Here is a 20,682-nt window from a genome sequence, read left to right as displayed (position 1 = left end):
CATCCAAGGAGCAGGAGAGTTGATGTTTCAGGCAAAAACCCTTCATCAGAAATAGGAATTGAAAAAAAAATCAAGGCAGGTTTCATTCTGGGATCTGAATTGTCTAACAGTGCACCAGGTGGGATCATGACAGATGCGGGAAAGACAGGAGTGATCAAAATGACAAAGCTGAACTGGTAAATAGTCAGTCATTAATCTGAAACAAGATGATCAATTTTGTCTTTGATACCTCCACTTTTTCTGTTCAAACTAAGTATTGACATGAACAAAGGTCACTTGGCTGAGGTCTGAGGGGTTGATGGTGGATGTCAAACTTTCTTGTAACAAGGTAGTACTTATAGGTATGGGAGGTGAAAATTGTACAGTACAGGCAGAAATCTGCTCCAGTACATCATGTTTAAAGGTTATTTCTCTTGATTGATAAATACGACATATTGGTGTATCTGGAAATTCCAGAATGTGACACAAAGGTTTACAGATTCACGGTCATTTGAAGTAACTCTGAACAAATATTAAAAGTCAAAAGGGGGAAGATGCACATAAGTTATTGAAATAATACAATTTTTTTGAAAATACATGTGCCAAATTCTTCGACTGGTTAGAAACTTTGGCCTACTCACACAGATGCACTTAAAATCATTTCTATAAATGATTTTTCTGTCTTGTTCAATATCTGACTTATCTCAAAAGGCATTCCTCAGGGAACTTCTGTTCTCAGGTAAAATTTTATAAATCCTTTGAATTCATCCTCCATCAGTGTCTGGGCACCAAGCAGTAGGAGGGGCAATAGAATCAAACTCAAAGCAGTATTAGAGTCTCCCACTTCATCCGAGACCATCCCTGATATCCTGGAGTAGAAACCATTCTACATTGGGGATTTGATAAGTTTGAACCCTTTAAGAATATTCTTCATCTCATGTAAGTGCTCAAACCTTGGTCATCTCCTTCAATGGAGAACATGACCGATATTTCCAGTTTATAAACAAGTAATTATCGAGAAAAGGGGGGCTTGTGTGGTGCAGTCACAGTAGCCTTACCTCAGGGTCAGAACCTTGAATGGCGATGGCCAGAACTCACTGATCATTCATTTGTAAATCCTTCCAAAAGTGCTGGCAGCTGGCGAGAGCAGGGGAGTTTCCTAATCAACTGTGGTGATAGCTACAGCTTTACAACCTCCACATTACAGAAACAAAAGACCCCATTTGTAGGTCCTGCTGTGAGTGAGCACCGTCCTTATTCCTAGAGACTGCCACACACTCAACCACTGAAAACATCCATTAGTTCACACTAAATCATCATCTCCACCAGCAGCTTTTGAGACTTCAACCTCTCCCCAGTTGTTACCTTCACGTTACAGAATTTCCTGTGACTGTGTTCAGTGTCTTCAGCTAATTCAGGCTCTTCTTCACCATTCTATAAGACTTTTGTCATTCTGCTGTTGTAGCCTTCCAGTGCAGCTCGCTGCACTTTGCTTCAGAATTGCTGAAAAGCAATTTTCTTTCTAACATCTTTTTGATCAACTTTCCAATCCATTCACAGTTTGGAGGCTACTTTTGCTCATCTTGGGGCCTTGTTTTTCTTGCCTTACAAGGTGTTCCCTGGTCACTACTGAAGTCTGCCTGTCTTTCCATATTATATAGTATTTTCCTAAAGTTGTACACCTAGAAATTGGTGCTCCATAATTGTGAACCCCAAATGGTACGAAGCTTCGTCACATTACCGATATAATCACAAAGAGCTAGCAAGCTGTCCGTTTTCTTTCTTGTTAGGTAGGGCCACTCACCATCAGCATCTTGATGTATTTGGCATACAGCAATTAGAAATTTAGATTCTAAAGGACAAAATTATTCTTATGCAAACAGTACTGCAGTGAAAACACAATGGCTAACAAAAGATTGTGAAAACAACAATAGAAGAGGGTCATTTTAAAGAATGAGACAGAAAAATCAACAACTACGATATAACTGGACCATTGCAGCAAATTAGCCCAGCAGTACGAATGAAACTAACAGAAGAACTCTCGATTAGTTTTCAGTAATTGAATGGGTTACTTACTGCAGCCATCTTCATCACTATGGTCACCACAGTCATTGTCCCCATCACATTGCCATTGGGCAGGTATACAGGTACATTCACCAAAGGCACTCACTGCACAAGTGAAATGATTCCTGCCACATGAACATTCACTGCCTCCTGATCCTGTCACGCCTGCAGGGAGACAAAAAAAAATTTCTGTGTATTCAACGGAAGATCACTGAATAGTAGAAGTGTGGTACCAGAGTTATTCCAGAAATCCATTTATAATCAGGACCTTCAGAGTACGGCATTGTAATTAAAATTTGCGACATGGATAAATACCAAAACATGCCAATGCATCTTAACCACTCATTTCCATTTTGCAAATTCTATACAAATCCTGCTTAAATAAAATCAGCTCCCAGTTAAATAATAAACCTTTCCATATTCAAAACATACAAGGCATAATAAAAAGCAAGCAATACCATGAAGAAATGTAGCTTTGTATTAACGCAATAAATCTCCTTGCTGGAAGGTTCAAAGAGATGAGGTTCAATAATATCTGTTGGCATAGATTAAATATTCATATTATGGTTTTATTCTAACTCACGCGCCTATGCAGAAAAGAAAATAATGGATTGGATTTAAACCAGACATATTTCCAAATAACTCGCGCATGCTGGGCCAATGCTATCCTCAATTTATTTTCATTCTTGGAATTATGTTAGAGACTGATCCTTTGAAAGTTGGAATGTTTTAGTAGCCATGCTAACCAAAACGTAAATGGCCTCTTATGGTCTTTTTAAACAAATCTAAAAAAGCTTCAATACTTGAATAAAAGTTCCATTCCGGTGGTGTCAACTGTTACACAGACTTGTTATCATGAATTGAAATAGTATCCCTTGTACACAACTGAAAGGGGACATGTTGGCAGAGCTTTGTCCTGCATTCATCAGGACAAATGCAAGAATGCCAAATTTCAAACAAACAATCACAACAATTTACACTCTGGAAGGCTGCTGATTGTTGACAATGGCCACTTGCTTCCACGTTAACCTCAACCATTTCAAACACGAGTCACACTGTAGATAATATTCATATTTATAGCAAAAAATCTTCTTGAAAATGAAAGGATTTTGTAAAGCAAATGTGCACCAGATTTCTTTAAAGCTGTTCATTATTTTTGGATCTGCTACTGTTTAAGAACAGTTTCCAACAGGAAATGAAATGGACATAGTCTTTAATCTCAAAGACTGTGTTATACAAATTATGGTCTCACTGTGGGCTGTCACAGCTCTCTGAGAAAAGACAAAGATTTGTTTCTCTTCAACTTGCATTATACATGTGTTCCTCCCATTGCGTCTCAGTTCTGTCTAATTACCAAGCAACAAAACCAATCGACACATCTGATAGACATAACTTAATGCTATGTTGGGCGAGATGATTTTAATTTGTCAAATAGAGAAAGTGGCAGGACAGGATTTGCTCCTGCTGTCAGCTACATTGCATGTTCACAAAGTAAACATGTCAAGATCAGCATTTTACAATTCAGTTCATACAGCTTTTACAAATTTCACTGTGTTCGACATAGCAAGCAATATTTATGAACAAGATAATGAGGCAGAGGTTGGTCTGTATTTATTGTGCTGAATCCAAGGGCCAAAACCCTGTTCCAATTCTGGGACTCCATTTCATGCCTCACTTCGATTGATTTATGAAATAATTTTAAAATACTAGCGCCCTGAGCTGGAAGCTTCCTAACACAGTGCTAGCAACACAGACAGACAGCAGCCATATTGGGGTCTGTCAGATTAAAAGAGGCAGCTCCTCTGACAGTGAGGAGAAGAAAGACAGCAGAAACCAGTCATAGACCAGCAAAAGGTTCAACACTGGCCAACCTTGGAACAAATAAAAACAAACTACTTTGACCCTGTAGTGAACGCAGTATCCAACATGCACAAGAATATATAATCTAGTCGGGTTTAAAAAGTAAAAATTGCAACCCTGAATGGACTGGTCATTAAAATTGATCCTTGAGGCGTTTGAGTGGCTGTTGCCAAGTGAGTTTTCCATTTCCAGCCCGTACATGACCCTTTGAAACTCAAAACGGACTTCAGTGGGATCCTGACATCACATCCAGGTCTGGGTCCTGACTGTCGATTCTTTGAAAATCCAGCCTTACAAGTTTGTACTTTCATCAGTTTTTGCTTAATTGCTGGATCGAAATTTGCCTTCATGTAAAGGCAATTTGAATCATTACACCCAACCTCCTCTATAATTATAGTGAAATCCTTCTGCACAATTCACTTACTCAGATCATCTCAACTGCACTGATAGCTCACTGCTTCAATCTGACAACCCTACTGGATGTAAAACATTTGATTTAAAGGCATTTAGTTTTATGCATATCACTCTTAAAAAATAAACATCCAAAATGGGGAAGATTTTCTGAGCTCTGGTCGAATCGCAAACCTCACAGTGAGGAAATTCCTACCTAAAAAAACTCTCACACTCCCTCCGACATCCTGAATCTCATAGTACAATGTTAGCTGCTTCAGACATAAGTTATAGATCTTGCTAGTCTCTCCTTTCCCATGCGATGTCAACACCATGTTGGTATTCCTTTCAGAATTTCTTAAACCTTCCTTCTGGGTGACCCCATTGTAAGGCTTCACATTTGCGGCAATCCCACAGTGCAAAAGATGGTGACTGGAAAGGTTGTTGAGTGGGGTCGGGGCTCAAACAACTCATCACAATAACCAAGACATTTATCTTTTGACATCAGCGATGGAGCCTCAGATCTCACTGGAATAGGCCACACTCACTGGGAAAAATGTTCTTAAAATTACACGCATTTAAAATGGACTCAGAGCCTGGTGGTGCACTGATAGTCTCTCTTCTTCAGGACTCAATCTCTTTTGCCGCTGAGATGCTTCGTCACACATCAGGACAGGTGGGTGGAGAATAATTCAGAAGGAAACATCCCAGGACTGTTAAACCTGAGCCTTCACTCGACAGCTGACATTACTGCCTCAGAATCTGTGACCCCAAGTACATGTCAAAGGGATCATGACCCGGTTTAGGAACCCCAGACACAACCGGATCCAAGATTCCACAACTAAGGTCACAATCCCACTGACATGCTGTCGGGGGTCATGAACTCTACGGCAAGTCATGGCAGCTGTCTCCAGATCTTTATGAGATGAGACAATCCCAGGTGGCACAAATCTAGATCTGTTAAACTATACTTCTTGCTTTGTGTCCCTGTGCACAGATTAAGTACGATGACAACCAATGTTGAGCAAACATGAGAACATTAGACGGCCCAGGTGGTCCAGACCTGAGAAAATAACTAAAATGGCTCTTTAATAACATAGGTAATTTCACCAAAGATTACTGCAACTAGAGAAAGCCAGATGGCAGAGTCAATAAATACCAGCAAGGGTGACCCTACTCCACACCATTCACTAAGACCATGGCTGATCTTTCATATCAACCCCACTTCCTCAATCTACCTCTGTATCCTTGTGCGGCCAAACTCCAAATCGATCAATCTCAATCCTTAATCAGCACAAGGTCCTCTGGGATAGAGAATCCCAAAGATTAACTGCCTGCTGAAGGAAGAGATGTTTCCTCATCGCCATCTTACAAAATGACTGGAACAAAAAGATCAACTCCTCAGTGTAAGAGTTCATTCAAAGCAATGACTGTAAAGCATTCACACAACTCGATGGATTGTGGAATGGAGGGGGATTGGGTGCACTGATGAGCCAGGACTGCCCCACTGTCATTTCAATGAAAGAGTGTTTTTAGTCAGCACAGCCCACGCCCAAACTCTCCATTTCCTTGATGCTTCAGTATAGATGAGCAGTCCACATCAGAACTGCTAACTCACCTCTTCACTCCACATATGATGCCTGGGCTGCTCTGCATTTCCTGCTTAAATTCTGAAGCATGAAGATTTTGATTGGAGCTCCTCAAACGAAATTAAACACATTGCCTTTAGGTTCTTTTTAAAACCGTAAGGATCAGGCAAACACAGATCCCATGGTACCTATCACAACTGAACAAAATGCAGCAGCAAATCTTTGAATAGGAGTTAAAGATTATCCAAAAATTGGTGCTTTTCACCAATTTAATAAGAGGGAGTAAGCCATCTTTTTATACCAAGGGCAAGAGAATGTGTCAAACTGTATCCAGTGAGTAATCAGTTAAAGAAAAGGGTCGTACCATACTATGGTGAGCAATAACAACTTTGGATAGGAAATAAAGTACAGTCTTCCAACTGTTATCTATGAACATAGATAGTTCTGATCCAACAATAAATACACAACAAAATGTCAGTTTATTTATTCCAGAGAGAGGTTGGACAGCAATAAGCAACAGGTTAAAGGAGACCTGATGGTGCATGTCACACTGAATAATTGAAGTTTTGTAGTGTTTGAATTCTGGTCTGTATAATTAGCTACATTCTGAAATAACTAGAATTAAATTTGCTTCAAACAAGTTTCCAGTCAGCAGAACTGACAGCCCAGTGTAGAAGCTGCTGTCAATGAACATCACCAGAAAACATGAAACTCAAGATAAAGTCTTCATTGGTGAGCAATGATGGTTGTGACAAATTTTCCCAGTTGCAATGGTTATAAAACTAGAGAGGAACCAGTATAAGCAAAAGCAAAATACAGTAGATGCTTGAAATCTGAATTCAAATGTGCAACAGGTCATTTGAGCCCATAGTTAGGAGAATACCCTTTCCCATGTGATAATATAGGTTACTCAAAAGGCACATTTCCATTCTTCCAACGTACATTCACATAGAAACATCTGGACAATCTGGCACACAACAAAGTTATAAATGAGGTAATGATTACTAGGATTGAAGTTACATGGGCCAGAAAGACTTGACCTGACCTCAGTATCCCTGTGTTATTAAAGGAGGGCGGGCAAATCAGCCAAAATTTTCCGGCAAGGAGGATTTGTTTCAATTGTGGTTTCTTCCTAATACTCCAGTATCCAAAACTCATCACCGTTCAGTCAGTTTTGGTCTCCATCTCAGCTCATCTGCTGCTGAAGCCCTTATCCACCCCATTGTTACTTCCAGGGCTGACTATTCCAATGCTCTCCTAGATGGTTCTTTTCATTCAGGAATTGGAACTCACTCAAAACACTGCAAGCCTTGTAGGTTACCTCATACCAGTGTTCCGTCTATCCATCACCCCCTGCATGCACTGACCTCCATCGGCTTCCTGGTCCAGTTCAATTAGAAAACACTGAAATCCTTCCACTGACAATCACCTCTCCCCAACATTCAGACCAACTCCAATCCACGATCTCTGCCCTTTGCTAATTCTAGCTTCTTGCAAATCCCACTAATTTTAATCATTCACCTAGAGGCTGGCTATAATTTTGTGCACTGATCTCTTAAACTGGAACTTCCCAAACTGTATCAGTCATGACCCCGTTCCCCCAGTGAGATAATTTGTCAAATGATTCAGTGTCATGACATCTGATGGCATTGGCTGCTGTGGATCACTGACCAAGTGCCAACTTGTAAACCCGGCACATTACACAGCTTTTCCCACATCAAATTGCATTCTTACAGTTCTCACATAGCTTGCCCAACCCCATCTTGCCTGACAACTCTCAGATCGGAGGCAAATGTCAAATTCCAAAAAACGGGGCGTGATGGTAAAAACCGCTTCTTCAAAAAAATTCCGTAAAACTCAACCATTTCCTCACATGGTTCATGGGAAACCTTTCTTTAATTATTTTCCAGTCAAGCGTCTTGGGATGCTTTATCATGTGTGCCATATAAATGCAAAGTGTTGTTGTTATTGTGTTGAGCCCTTCAAGGTAGGAGAACAAAACACTGCTTTTTTTCTTAAATATCAATGGCACTCGCATTTATCTTGAACTGGAATCAATTATTCGGAAATTTCAAATGTCCTTGCACCCATTTCAATGTTTTCAAGTACAGACACTTTCTATAAATTTAAATAGCCTTCTGAACCAATACAAACACAAGTTTCTTCACTACAAATAACACCTTAAGGGAATTTATGAGGCAAAAATATACTTTACTAAGCTTTTACCGACTGAAATATTGAAATCCTGTTCCTATTTTACACTTTAAATGAAGACCATACAAAGACTAAAAGGTACATTATGTACTTGAAATGTTACTTCCATTATCGTAAGTGCTCAAACTTGGGAACAATGAGTTACCACAGCACCATTGCAGAATAGAGTTCATGCCAACCTGAACTCACACCAACCTGAACTCACATGATTATGATTTCATTAACAAGTGAAAAAAAGGAGAGGGTGTCCACATCTTGTCGTGGCTTCATTGCAACGTTGGCGACATGACATTGGTGAACCATTTTGCTCGAGGTAGAGTATTTTAGGAAGGTTCAGCGGCTAAGGCTTTGTCATCTCAAGCAAAAAAATCATAACAAACAGCGTCACAGTAAAAACAAACCATAAACTCACACCTCCAGCTCTTAAATCAACCCACACCACACTGTTTTAAGAACTTGCAACCTGTACTATAACCTGCCATCTCTGATATGATGAATAAACTAGACGGATTTAAGGAGGCTTTGTGGCACAGTGTTGAAAGCCTCTGGTTCAACTCCCACACTCATGTGTCCTCACCCCTTCCCATCCCTCACAGAATAATGATGCACTTCCCCTTGTGCTCACTTTCTAACGCAACGTCACTTCTATTGTGTCAGGGAGGCATGGTGTGTACAATCTTAGCTTAAACCAGTTCACTACGTACATGGTCTTCACATTTCCAACAGAATAACTGAACTGAACGACAGATTTCTCTTTCTGGCCACTTTCATCAAAAGATGCCTGAACCAAGATATTAATTCAGAATAGTATTGAATGGATACAGATCGAGATCTTGGACTGTCTGGAAGGAACACTTTGAAAAGTAAAGGAGCCGGCCTACTGCAGCAAAATAAAGATCACATTTGCAAAAAACATGCTGCTTGAAGCTACAAAACTTTGAGAGGGGTCACTCAGTTTGTAGACGCAATAAAGCTGCCTTTGCTCCCTGTTGCTTTTGTCAGAAATCCTTCTGAAAGATTGAGACTTAAAAACTGACTAGAAGGTCTCATCACTGCAAGCAAGGGAAGTTTCAAACTCAACACCGCTATCTCTTGAAAGGAAAATTCAGCCAGCAATAACTAATCCAGGAAGGTAGCACAGTGACAAAAATAGAAATTCTCTGAACCAGACCCGAAACATTAACCTGATTTCTCTCCACAGATGCTGCCAGACCTGCTGGGCTTTTCCAGCAATTTCTGTTTTTGTCTCTGATTCACAGCAACTGTAGTCCTTTCAAGTTTTTAGATAGCACAGTACAACTAGTTTCTAGCATATTGTCTTAGAGTCATAGAGTCACAGATGTACAGTATGGAAACAGATCCTTCAGTCCAACCGTGCATGCCAACCAGATATCCCAACCCAATCTAGTCCCACCTGCCAGCACCCAGTCCATATTCCTCCAAACCCTTCCTATTCATATACCCATCCAAATGCCTCGAAAATGTTGCAATTGTACCACCCTCCACCACTTCCTCTGGCAGCTCATTCCAAACACGTACCATCCTCTGAGTGAAAAGCTTGCCCCTTACATATCTTTTATATCTTTCCCCTCTCACCCTAAACCTACACCCTCTAGTTCTGGACTCTCCAACCCCAGGGAAAAGACTTTGTCTATTTATCCTATTCATGCCCCTCCTGATTTTGTAAACCTCTATAAGGTCTCCCCTCAAGCACCAAGGGAAACAGCCCCAGCCTGTTCAGTCTCTCTCTATGGCTCAAATCCTCCAACCCTGGCAGCATCCTTGTAAATCTTTTCTGAACCCTTTCAAGTTTCACAACATCTTTCCGATAGGAAAAAGACCAAAATTGCACGCAACATTCCAACAGTGGCCTAACCAATGTTCTGTACAGCTGCAATATGAGCTCCCAACTCCTGTGCTCAATACTCTGAACAATAAAAGAAAGCATACCAAACGCTTTCTTCACTATCCTATCTACCTACGACTCCACTTTCAAGGAGCTATGAACCTGCACTCCAAGGTCTCGTTGATCACCAACATTGCCTAGGACCTTACCATTTCGTGTATAAGTCCTGCTAAGATTTGCTTTCCCAAAATGCAGCATCTTGCATTTATCTGAATTAAACTCCATCTGCCACTTCTCAGCCCATTGGCCCATCTGGTCAAGATCCTGTTGTAATCTTCGCTGTCCACTACACTTCCAATTTTGGTGTCATCTGCAAACTTACTAATTATACCTCTTATGCTCACATCCAAATCATTTATATAAATGACAAAAAATAGAGGACCAGCACCGATTCTTGTGGCACTCCACTGGTCACAGGCCTCCAGTCTGAAAAACAACCCTCCACCACCACCCTCTGTCTTCTACCTTTGAGCCAATTCTGTATCCAAATGGCTAGTTCTCCCTGTATTCTGTGAGATCTAACCTTGCTAACCAGTCTACCATGGGGAACCTTGTCGAGCGCCTTACTGAAGTCCATATAGATCACAGCTACCGCTCTGCCCTCATCAATCCTCTTTGTTACATCTTCAAAAATCTCAATCAAGTTTGTGATTGATGATTTCCCACAAACAAAGCCATTTTGACTACCACTAATTTGTCCTTGCCTTTTCAAATACATGTACATCCTGTCCCTCAGGATTCCCTCCAACAATGTGCCCACCACTGATGTCAGGCTCACTGGTCTATAGTTCCCTTTCTTATACCACCTTTCTTAAACAGTGGCACCACGTTAGCCAATCTCCAGTCTTCTGGCACCTCACCTCTGACTATCAATGATACAAATATCTAAGCAAAAGGCCCATCAATCTCTTCTCTAGCTTCCCACAGAGTTCTAGGGTACACCTGATCAGATCCTGGGGATTTACCCACCTTTATGTCACCATCTATTTCCCTACATTCTATATTTTCCATGCTCTTGTCCACAGTAAATACTGATGCAAAATACTCGTTTAGTACGTTCCCACACAAAGGCCACCTTGCTGATCTTTGAGGAGCCCTATTCTCTCCCGGGTTACCCTTTTGTCCTTACTGTAGTTGTAAAAACCCTTTGGATTCTCCTTAACTCAATTCACCAAAGCTATTTTATGTCCCCTTTTTGCCCTCCTGATTTCCCTCTCAAGTATACTCCTACTGCCTTAATACTCTAAGGATTCACTCGATATATCCTGACAAATGTTTCCTTAAGCAAATGCTCAATTTCTTTATTTTGGATTAGTGGTGCTGGAAGAGCACAGCAGTTCAGGCAGCATCTGATGAGCAGCAAAATCGACGTTTCAGGCAAAAGTCCTTCATCAGGAATAAAGGCAGTGAGCCTGAAGCGTGGAGAGATAAGCTAGAGGAGGGTGGGGGTGGGGAGAAAGTAGCATGGAGTACAATGGGTGAGTGGGGGAGGGGATGAAGATGATAGGTCAGGGAGGAGAGTGGAGTGGATAGGTGGAAAAGAAGATAGGCAGGTAGGACAAGTCATGGGGACAGTGCTGAGCTGGAAGTTTGGAACTAGGGTGAGGTGGGGGAATGGGAAATGAGGAAACTGTTGAAGTCCACATTGATGCCCTGGGGTGGAAGTGTTCTGAGGTGGAAGATGAGGCGTTTTTCCTCCAGGCTTCTGGTGGTGAGGGAGCGGCGGTGAAGGAGGTCCAGGATCTCCATGTCCTTGGCAGAGTGGGAGGGGGAGTTGAAATGTTGGGCCACAGAGCAGTGTGGTTGATTGGTGCGGGTGTCCCAGAGATGTTCCCTAAAGTGCTCTGCTAGGAGGCGTCCAATAGAGGAGACTGCACCGGGAGCAACTGATGCAATAAATGATATTAGTGGATGTGCAGGTAAAACTTTGATGGATGTGGAAGGCTCCTTTAGGGCCTTGGATAGAGATGAGGAAGAAGGTGTGGGCGCAGGTTATGCAGTTCCTGCGGTGGCAGGGGAAGGTGCCAGGATGGGAGGGTGGGTTGTAGGGGGGGGTGTGGACCTGATCAGGTAGTCATGGAGAGAACGGTCTTTGCGGAAGGCGGAAAGGGTGGGGAGGAAAATATATCCCTGGTGGTGGGGTCTTTTTGGAGGTGGCGGAAATGTCAACGGATGATTTGGTTTATGCGAAGGTTTGTAGGGTGGAAGGTGAGCACCAGGGGCGTTCTGTCCTTGTTACAGTTGGAGGGGTGGGGTCTGAGGGCGGAGTTGCGGGATGTGGATGAGATGCGTTGGAGGGCATCTTTAACCACTTGGGAAGGGAAATTGCGGTCTCTAAAGAAGGAGGCCATCTGGTATGTTCTGTGGTGAAACTGGTCCTCCTGGGAGCAGATATGGTGGAGGCGGAGAAATTGAGAATACGGGATGGCATTTATGCAAGAGGTAGGGTGGGAAGAGGTGTAATCCAGGTAGCTGTGAGTGTCGGTGAGTTTGTAAAAAATGTCAGTGTCAAGTCAGTCGTCATTAATGGAGATGGAGAGGTCCAGGAAGGGGAGGGAGGTGTCAGAGATGGTCCAGGTAAATTTAAAGTCAGGGTGGAATGTGTTGGTGAAGTTGATGAATTGTTCAACCTCCTCGCGGGAGCATGAGGTGGTGCCAATGCAGTCATCAATGTAGCAGAGGAACAGGTGGGGAGTGGTGCCGGTGTAATTGCGGAAGATTGACTGTTCTATGTAGCCAACAAAGAGACAGGCATAGTTGGGGCCCATACGTGTGACCATGGCTACCTCTTTGGTCTGGAGGAAGTGGGAGGATTCGAAGGAGAAATTGTTAAGGGTGAGGCCCAGTTCAGCCAAATGAATGAGAGTGTCGGTGGAAGGGTACTGTTGGGGATGTCAGGAGAGGAAAAAACAGAAGGCTTGGAGGCCCTGGTCATGGCGGATGGAGGTGTCGAGGGATTGGATATCAATGGTGAAGATTAGGCATTGGGAGCCAGGAAAGCGGAAGTCTTGGAGGAGGTGGAGGGCGTGGGTGGTGGCTCGAACGTATGTGGGGAGTTCTTGGCCTAGGGGGAATAGGACAGTGTCGAGGTAGGTAGAGATGAGTTCAGTGGGGCAGGAGCATGCTGAGACAATGGGTTGGCCAGGATGGTCAGGCTTGTGGATCTTAGGAAGGAGGTAGAATCGGGCAGTGCGGGGTTCCCGGACTATGAGGTTGGAAGCTGTGGGTGGGAGATCTCCTGAGGTGATGAGGTTCTGTATGGTCTGGGAGATGATAGTTTGGTGATGGGGGTGGGGTCATGGTCGAGAGGGCGGTAGGAAGAGGTGTCCTCGAGTTGGCGTTTGGCTTCAGCGGACTAGAGGTCAGTGCGCCAGGCTACCACTGTGCCTCCTTTATCTGCTGGCTTGATGGTGAGGTTGGGATTGGAGCAGAGGGATTGGAGGGCTGTGCGTTGTGAGGGTGAGAGGTTGGAGTGGGGGAGGGAGGTAGACAGGTTGAGGTGGTTTATGTCCCAGCAGCAGTTGGAAATGAAGAGGTCGAGGGCAGGTAATAGGCCAGCGCGGGGTGTCCAGGTGGATGCAGTGTGTTGGAAGTGGGCGAAGGGGTCCTCGGAAGGTGGGCGGGAGTCCTGATTGTGAAAGTAAGCTCAGAGGCGGAGGCTTCGGAAGAAGTGTTCAACGCCATGGCATGTATTAAATTCATTTGATGCGTGGACGGAGGGGAATGAAGGTGAGTACTTTGCTGAGGACTGATTGTTCATGCTCGGTGAGGGGAAGGTCTGGAGGGATGGTGAAAATTCGGCAGGGCTGGGAGCTGAGATCTGGTGTAGGTGTGGAGCTGGGAGTGGGGGCGGAGCCAGTAACTTGAGTGGGTGTGATGGTGGGGGGAATGGGAGTGGAGTCATGAGCAGGGGTGGTGCTCCCCTCAGGGTCCTGTGGGCCGGGAATGGTGACAGTGAGATATGTGGGGGATGTGTCAGCAGAATGCAGGTGAGTGGCGTTGGTGGGGGCGAAAGTGGTGGCAGACACGGCAGTAGGGGTGGCGGAAGTCACTGAGCATGTGATATCAGCGATGATGTGAGGGGCAGAAGTGATGTCACGTGTGATGTATGAGGAATTGTGCGGGGCAGAAGTGGTTGTGGGATTGGCCACGATGGGGGCAGAAGTGACATCATCAATCAGCGTGGGGGTGGCAGCTGCACCAGCCACATGGCTAATGGAGTCTAAGTAGTTCCAGAGGCCAGGGGAATCTTCTGGAATATTTGAGGAGCACTTGTTATGGAGGTGGGTCGATAAAAGTTTGTTGTACTTACAGTTTTTGTTTGAGATGGAGTTGAAATACTGTTTGTTGAGAGTATGAATTCTCCTGAGGATGTAGGACAGAGTGGGTCCTTTGCAATTCTGAGAGAGTGTGGCCCTCAGCTGAGGCAGGGCTGACTGTAGAGAGGTTTGGTGCCGGCGCATTGCTGCAAGCGTGGAGCAGAGGATCTTGAAGGAGAACTGTTGCTGGTGTTTTTGAATCTGTAGTCTGTATTGTTTGTCCTGTTTGGGTCCGAACTCTGCTGATTTAAAGGTGGTGTGGGGAGTCCGTGTGGGATGAGTTGGTTATGGAGGCAGGCACTGAGGAAGCAAATGTGGCTGTGGTAGCGAGTTTGTTTCAGGACATAGATGAAACATAGATGAAGAGCTTCAGGACAGAGGAAATGACCTGGGAGAGGGACTCCGTGAGACTCTTGTAGAGAGAGGAGAAAAACTTCTTCAAGGCAGGCATCCTTGCAAGGGGATTCGCAGTAGGGTTAAAATCAACGAGGTAAAAACGATGACTGCAGATGCTGGAAACCAGATTTTGGATTAGTGGTGCTAGAAGAGCACAGCAGTTCAGGCAGCAACCGAGGAGCAGCAAGCTCAATTTCTTTAGTCATCCAGCATTCTCTATACCTACCAGACTTCCATAACAGAAATACACTTTCTCTGGACTCTCGTTATCTCATTTCTGAAGGCTTCCCATTTTCCAGCCATCCCTTTACCTGCAAATATTTGCCCCCAATCAGTTTTTTAAAGTTCTTGCCTAATACTGTCAAAATTGGCCTTTCTCCAGTTTAGAATTTCAACTGTAAGATCTGGTCTATCCTTTTCCATCAATATTTTAAATCTAATAGAATTATGATCACTGGCCCCAAAGTGCTCCCCCATTGACACCTGTCACCTGCCCTGCCTTATTTCCCAAGAGTAGGTTACGTTTTGCACGTTCTCTAGTAGGTACATCCACAAAGTGAATCAGAAAGCTTTCTTGTACACACTAAACAAATTCCTCTCCATCTAAACCCTTAACACTATGGCAGTCCCAGTCTATGTTTGGAAAGTTAAAATCCTCTACCATAACCATCCTATTATTTTTAAAGATAACTGAGATCTCCTTACAAGTTTGTGTCTCAATTTCCCCTCTGATTATTAGGGGGTCAATAATACAATCCCAATAAGGTGATCATGCCTTTCTTATTTCTCAGTTCCACCCAAATAACTTCCCTGGATGTATTTCCAGGAATATCCTCCCTCAGCACAGCTGTAATGCTATCCCTTATCAAAAACATCGTTCCCCCTCCTCTCTTGCCTCCCTTTCTGTCCTTCCTGTAGCATTTGTATCCTGGAACATTAAGTTGCCAGTCCTGTCCATCCCTGAGCCATGTTTCTGTAATTGCTATGATATTCCAGTCCCACGTTCCTAACCATGCCCTGAGTTCATCTGCCTTCCCTGTTAGGCCTCTTGCAATGAAATGAATGCAGTTTAATTTATCAGTCTACCTTGTTCTCTGCTTTGTCCCTGCCTGCCCTGACTGTTTGACTTGCTTCTGTTCTCATCTGCACCAGTCTCAGATTCATATCTTTCCTCACTATCTCCCTGGTTCCCACCCCCTACCCCTCCCCACCTTACTCGTTTAAATCCTCTTGAGCAGCTGTAGCAAATTTCCAATTTAGGTGCAATCCATCCTTCTTGTACAGGTCACCTCTACCCAAAAGACCTTCCAATGATCCAAAAATGTGAATCCTTCCCCCATACACCAACTCCTCAGTCATGTATTCATCTCCTATTCCTGCCCTCACAGCTCATAGTATCAAGAGTAATCCAGATATTAATACTCTCGAGGACCCACCTTTTAAATTCCTGCCTAATTCTCTGTAATCTCCCTTCAGAATCTCAACCTTTTCACTTCCTATGTCGTTGGTTCCAATGTGGACAATGACCTCCTGCTGGCCCCTCTCCCCCCAAAGAACATTCTGCTCCCTCTCAGACATCCTTGATCCTGGCACCAGGGAACCAACACACCATTCTGATTTTTCGCCACTGACAATGCAATTCCTCTACAAAAAACTGCTCCAGGTTAAACTAATACTTAAAGTTTAATCAAGAAACAAATCTCAATGAAACATATAATCAAGAAAGAACCCACTCTACTCACTACTGCAGACTTACTGTAAGGCCATGCTTAAATATTCACTTCTGTTTCTGTGCTGTGACCTCTCCCAAACAGGTTCCTCCAAGATCAGTTGTGAATTTCACCGTTTTTTAATTTTCCCAGATGCACTCCAATGTCCAGCGATATATGAATTCAAACAGCAAAGGCAGTAACTGTGCAAGTTCACTGTTGTCAGTTTCCTTCTCTCTCTCTCTCTCTCTCTCTCTCTGTCTCTCTCTCTCTCCCTCCCTCTCTCTCTCTGTCTCTGTCTCTCTCTCTCCCTCTGTCTCTCTCTGTCTCTCTCTGTCTCTCTCTCTCTCTCCTGCAGTGACCTCACCATGTGCTTCCTTTGTTTCTTCCTCTCCCTTTTAAAACTGCTGTTGTTTTGAGTTTTTTTAAACAATATTTTTACTAGAATATAAAAAACTTAACCTTAGCACTTTTATTTCATTCTCAGACACACAGATAGACAGAGAGAGAGAGAACACATCTGTGTACATGCCAGTGTGTCTATCTGTGGCTTATATCTTTGCTTGAGTCATTTTTGTTTGCGATAAATTAGTTCTAAAATCAGTCTATTAAGAAACCTGGCTGACTGGTCTCATTTTGAGCAGTGTACAATCTACGTTATAGTTAACAATATTATCACCCTTTTAACAGTAAAACTTTGTTGTGGTTAGTGGAGGGAAAGGAAATGGGTCAGTTCATCCCTACTAACTTGCTGCTAACACTATAAAGAACTCGGTGTTCACTTCTATTAAGAATATTACCTTGTAACATTTTCTGACATTTCAAAATTTGCCCTTACCAAGCATATCAAGTACCAGATATCCAGAGGGTAACTGAGATATGTAATGAGAAAGTGTATACCTGATATCGAAAGGAGACCCAACACAAACTTTAAAAGTCGACGTGGAACCTGCAGAGTTGAACTGCATTACCAAGCAAATAATTTGGTTTGAAAAGCTGCAGTATGTGATGAGCTCAAATTTATATTTCTGATGCTGTTGTCAGTATCAGAATTTGCAGCCTTAAAGCACTTTGAGTTAAAAACATCCCAAGAATTACTGAAACTAAGAGTCATCAAGAAAGGCATTCATCACAGAGTGAATGTGCACAGAGAATATGAGCATAACTAAGTCTTATCGGTGAAAGGGTAACAGGACTTTGTAGGTTAAAATCCTCACAACAAAGGAAAAGTACTGCATGGCGATTAAATTCTAATAAAAAGTAATAACGCATCAAGCAATTTTCTGTAGCTTCGAGCTGCATTGGAACTAAATGTATTAAACAGAAATACTTTGGGGAATTAGCTGAAAAGTTGTAATTTCACCTGGTAATTACAGGAATAATCATCTATTACAAAAATTATTGAAAATATCTCCGGGCAACTGGACACTCTGTGGTTCTTTGACTTTTACAAACTAATATGTTGCAGAATTTTAGACCATCACCAATATTGCAGTAATACAGAGTATTGCAGCTACTGAGTAAGCGAGGAGTTATCTCACAGGAGTGTTGAGCTCCCCTAAAGCTTGTGTATGCAAAAAGGGATAGGGCGATTGTTGTTTTGCCAGTGCCATTATCAAGTTAGTTGCTGCCAGAGCAATCAGAGACTTTCAATTAGGCTGAAAGGAAATGTGATTAGAAATAAATGAAAGAAATAGGTTAAAAACAAGACTAGTACCAAAAACAGAACTTGCTGGAACACCTCAGCAAGTCTGGCAGCATTTGTGGATAGAAGCAGTTGAAAATGTGTTGCTGGTTAAAGCACAGCAGGTCAGGCAGCATCCAAGGAATAGGAAATTCGACGTTTCGGGCATAAGCCCTTCATCTTGTGGAGAGAAGCCCAAGTGAACGTTGCGGATCCAGTGACCCTTCCTCAGCAGCGATGGCAACCAGCAAAATGCTTTGTTTATGCAGAAGATTGGATTTTTTTTGGAGGATGGGGGTGGGGTAAAGCAAAGAGTAAACAATGGGTGGAGATAGAGCCTGAAGAGAGAGATAACAGACAGTCTGAGGGGTAGCGATGATCAGCCTGGGAGAATGACCAGCCGTTAATTTTTAGCTGCAAATGTGTTGTGATTCCTGATGAAGGGCTTATGCTCGAAACGTCGAATTCTCTATTCCTGAGATGCTGCCTAACCTGCTGTGCTTTGACCAGCAACACATTTGCAGCTGTGATCTGCAGACCTCATTTTTTACTCGTTAATTTTTAGCGGCTAACAATGAGTTATGTGTAATAGCAGGCCATATGATAACTAGGTCCAATATGTGGGACTTGGGGTAAGGACATGGGAGAAGGTGCCTCAAGTCTTGTAATTGTTGAATTCTGAGTTCAGAAGGTTATGTAGTTCCCAAGCGGAAAATGAGATGTTGTTCTTCCAGCATGCATTGAGCCTCACTGGAGCACTGCAGTGAGCCTGAGACAGATGTTGGCTGGGGAACAGAGTGGGGTGTTGAAATGGCGGGCAACTGGAAGCTCAAGGTCGTTTTGTTGAGGTGTTCTGCAAAGTGATTACCCTTTCTACACTGGGTGACCACTTCGCAGTCTAGTGGTATCCGTGCATGAAAACATATTTCTGTTTGGGTTTCTGATTTCCAGCATCTGCAGTTCTTTTAGTATTTTCAAAAAACTACAAGTTTGCCTTCTACATACTGCGAATGGTGAGGGTTTGAAACATGCTGCCTGAGAGGGTGGAGAACACAGAGGGTGGATGTAACTTTGAAAAGAACTCACAAACACTGAAACACGAAACAAGGGTAAGCCATTCTGCCCTTCAAGTTGCACTGTCATTCAATAAGATTATGGCCGATCTGTATTTAACCTCGACTCCACATTCCTGTGTAGCTCCTGATAATCTTTCATCCCCTCGGTAACCAAGAGTCCATCCACCTCTGCCTTGAAAATATTGAAAGATTCTGAATCCACTACCATTGGAGGAAGGGAATTCCAAAAAACGATGCTCAACCCTCAGAGGGAAAAAAACAGGTTCCTCATCTCGGAATTCAACGGGTGACCCGTATTTTCAAACAGTGGCTCCCAGTTCGAGACTCTCTCACAGAGGCTATGTGCTTTCAACATCTTTTGGAGAGAACTGGAATGAGTCTCTGAAGAAAAAATACAGATCAATGGGAAAAGGGGCAGGAAAATAAGACTGGTGAGTTGCGCTTGGATATCCCATATAGAAATGATGGGCGAGTGGCCTCCTTGGATACTGTAACCATTTCATGATTCTCTGATCCTGTCTGATAACCTAATCAGGAGATTTGGAAGTGGTGGTGTTTAGGAGTGCTGCTTCAGCATCACTACCTGATGAAGGGGCAGCACTCTGAAAGCTAGTGCTTCCAAATAAACCTGTTGGACTATAACCTGGTGTCGTGTGATTTTTAACTAATCAGGAGACATCGGATCAGGCCTGACCAAAATGAAACAGCCTGCTTACAGTCACCACCTAGGATCACATCAGAGAGAATGTGGAAAACTGCATTCAGCAAGGAAACTGCACCTCAAGAGGGGGTGAAGATTAAACACTGAAACCATATTAAATTTTTTATAAAAAAGCACATCACCAAGTTTATTTCCAGCCTTGGGTGACTGGCTGTGTGGAGTTTGCACATTCTCCCCGTGTCTGCGTGGGTTTCCTCCGGGTGCTCCGGTTTCCTCCCACAACCCAAAGATGTGCAGGTCAGGTGAATTGACCACGCTAAATTGCCCATAGTGATAGGTGCATTAGTCAGAGGGGAATGGGTCTGGGTGGGTTACTCTTCGGTGTGTTGGTGGGGACTTGTTGGGCTGAAGGGCCTGTTTCCACACTGTAGGGAATCTAATCTAATCTAACCTAATCTAAGCAGCTGAGTTCAGATCCAAACTCCAGTTCTGTAGGAGGGTTCGTAGACTTGAAATGTGAACTCCGTTTTTCTCATAGATGCCATCAGGGTCTTTCTGAGTTTTCCCAGCTATTTCTGTTTTTGGTTATTGAAGTATATAAACATTCCAGGATTTTTAAAATTAAAACTAGTTGATTGCAAGTGTGAGCACACAGATTGTTCCTGGCAAGGACTGGAGGCTGTTTTTAAATCAGATGGCACGATTGGGAGCTGTTCAAATTGAAAGCACCAAAGGCAGCCCATAGCAGGGCTGCTGTGGTATATGAATAATGCAAAGGCTGCTCTAAGAATCACAGCAGTTGGAATCAAATGTGCCTTGCAGCCAAAAAGATGGA

General features: G+C 43.2%; 1 protein-coding gene across 4 annotated transcripts in view; it reads right to left on the bottom strand.

Moving 5' to 3' along the window:
* Positions 1-20,682, bottom strand: part of lrp4 (low density lipoprotein receptor-related protein 4) — a 392,905-nt gene that overhangs the window by 213,023 nt on the left and 159,200 nt on the right. For all 4 annotated transcript variants that reach the window (XM_060839081.1, XM_060839083.1, XM_060839082.1 and 1 more), the window contains exon 2: positions 2,056-2,208. In XM_060839081.1, coding sequence (XP_060695064.1) covers positions 2,056-2,208 — 153 coding nt within the window. The remainder of the gene's footprint in view (positions 1-2,055; positions 2,209-20,682) is intronic.

Source organism: Hemiscyllium ocellatum, chromosome 18, assembly GCF_020745735.1.
Source record: "Hemiscyllium ocellatum isolate sHemOce1 chromosome 18, sHemOce1.pat.X.cur, whole genome shotgun sequence".
NCBI classification, from domain to species: Eukaryota; Metazoa; Chordata; class Chondrichthyes; order Orectolobiformes; family Hemiscylliidae; genus Hemiscyllium; species Hemiscyllium ocellatum.
This window is presented reverse-complemented; position numbering and strand designations above follow the sequence as displayed.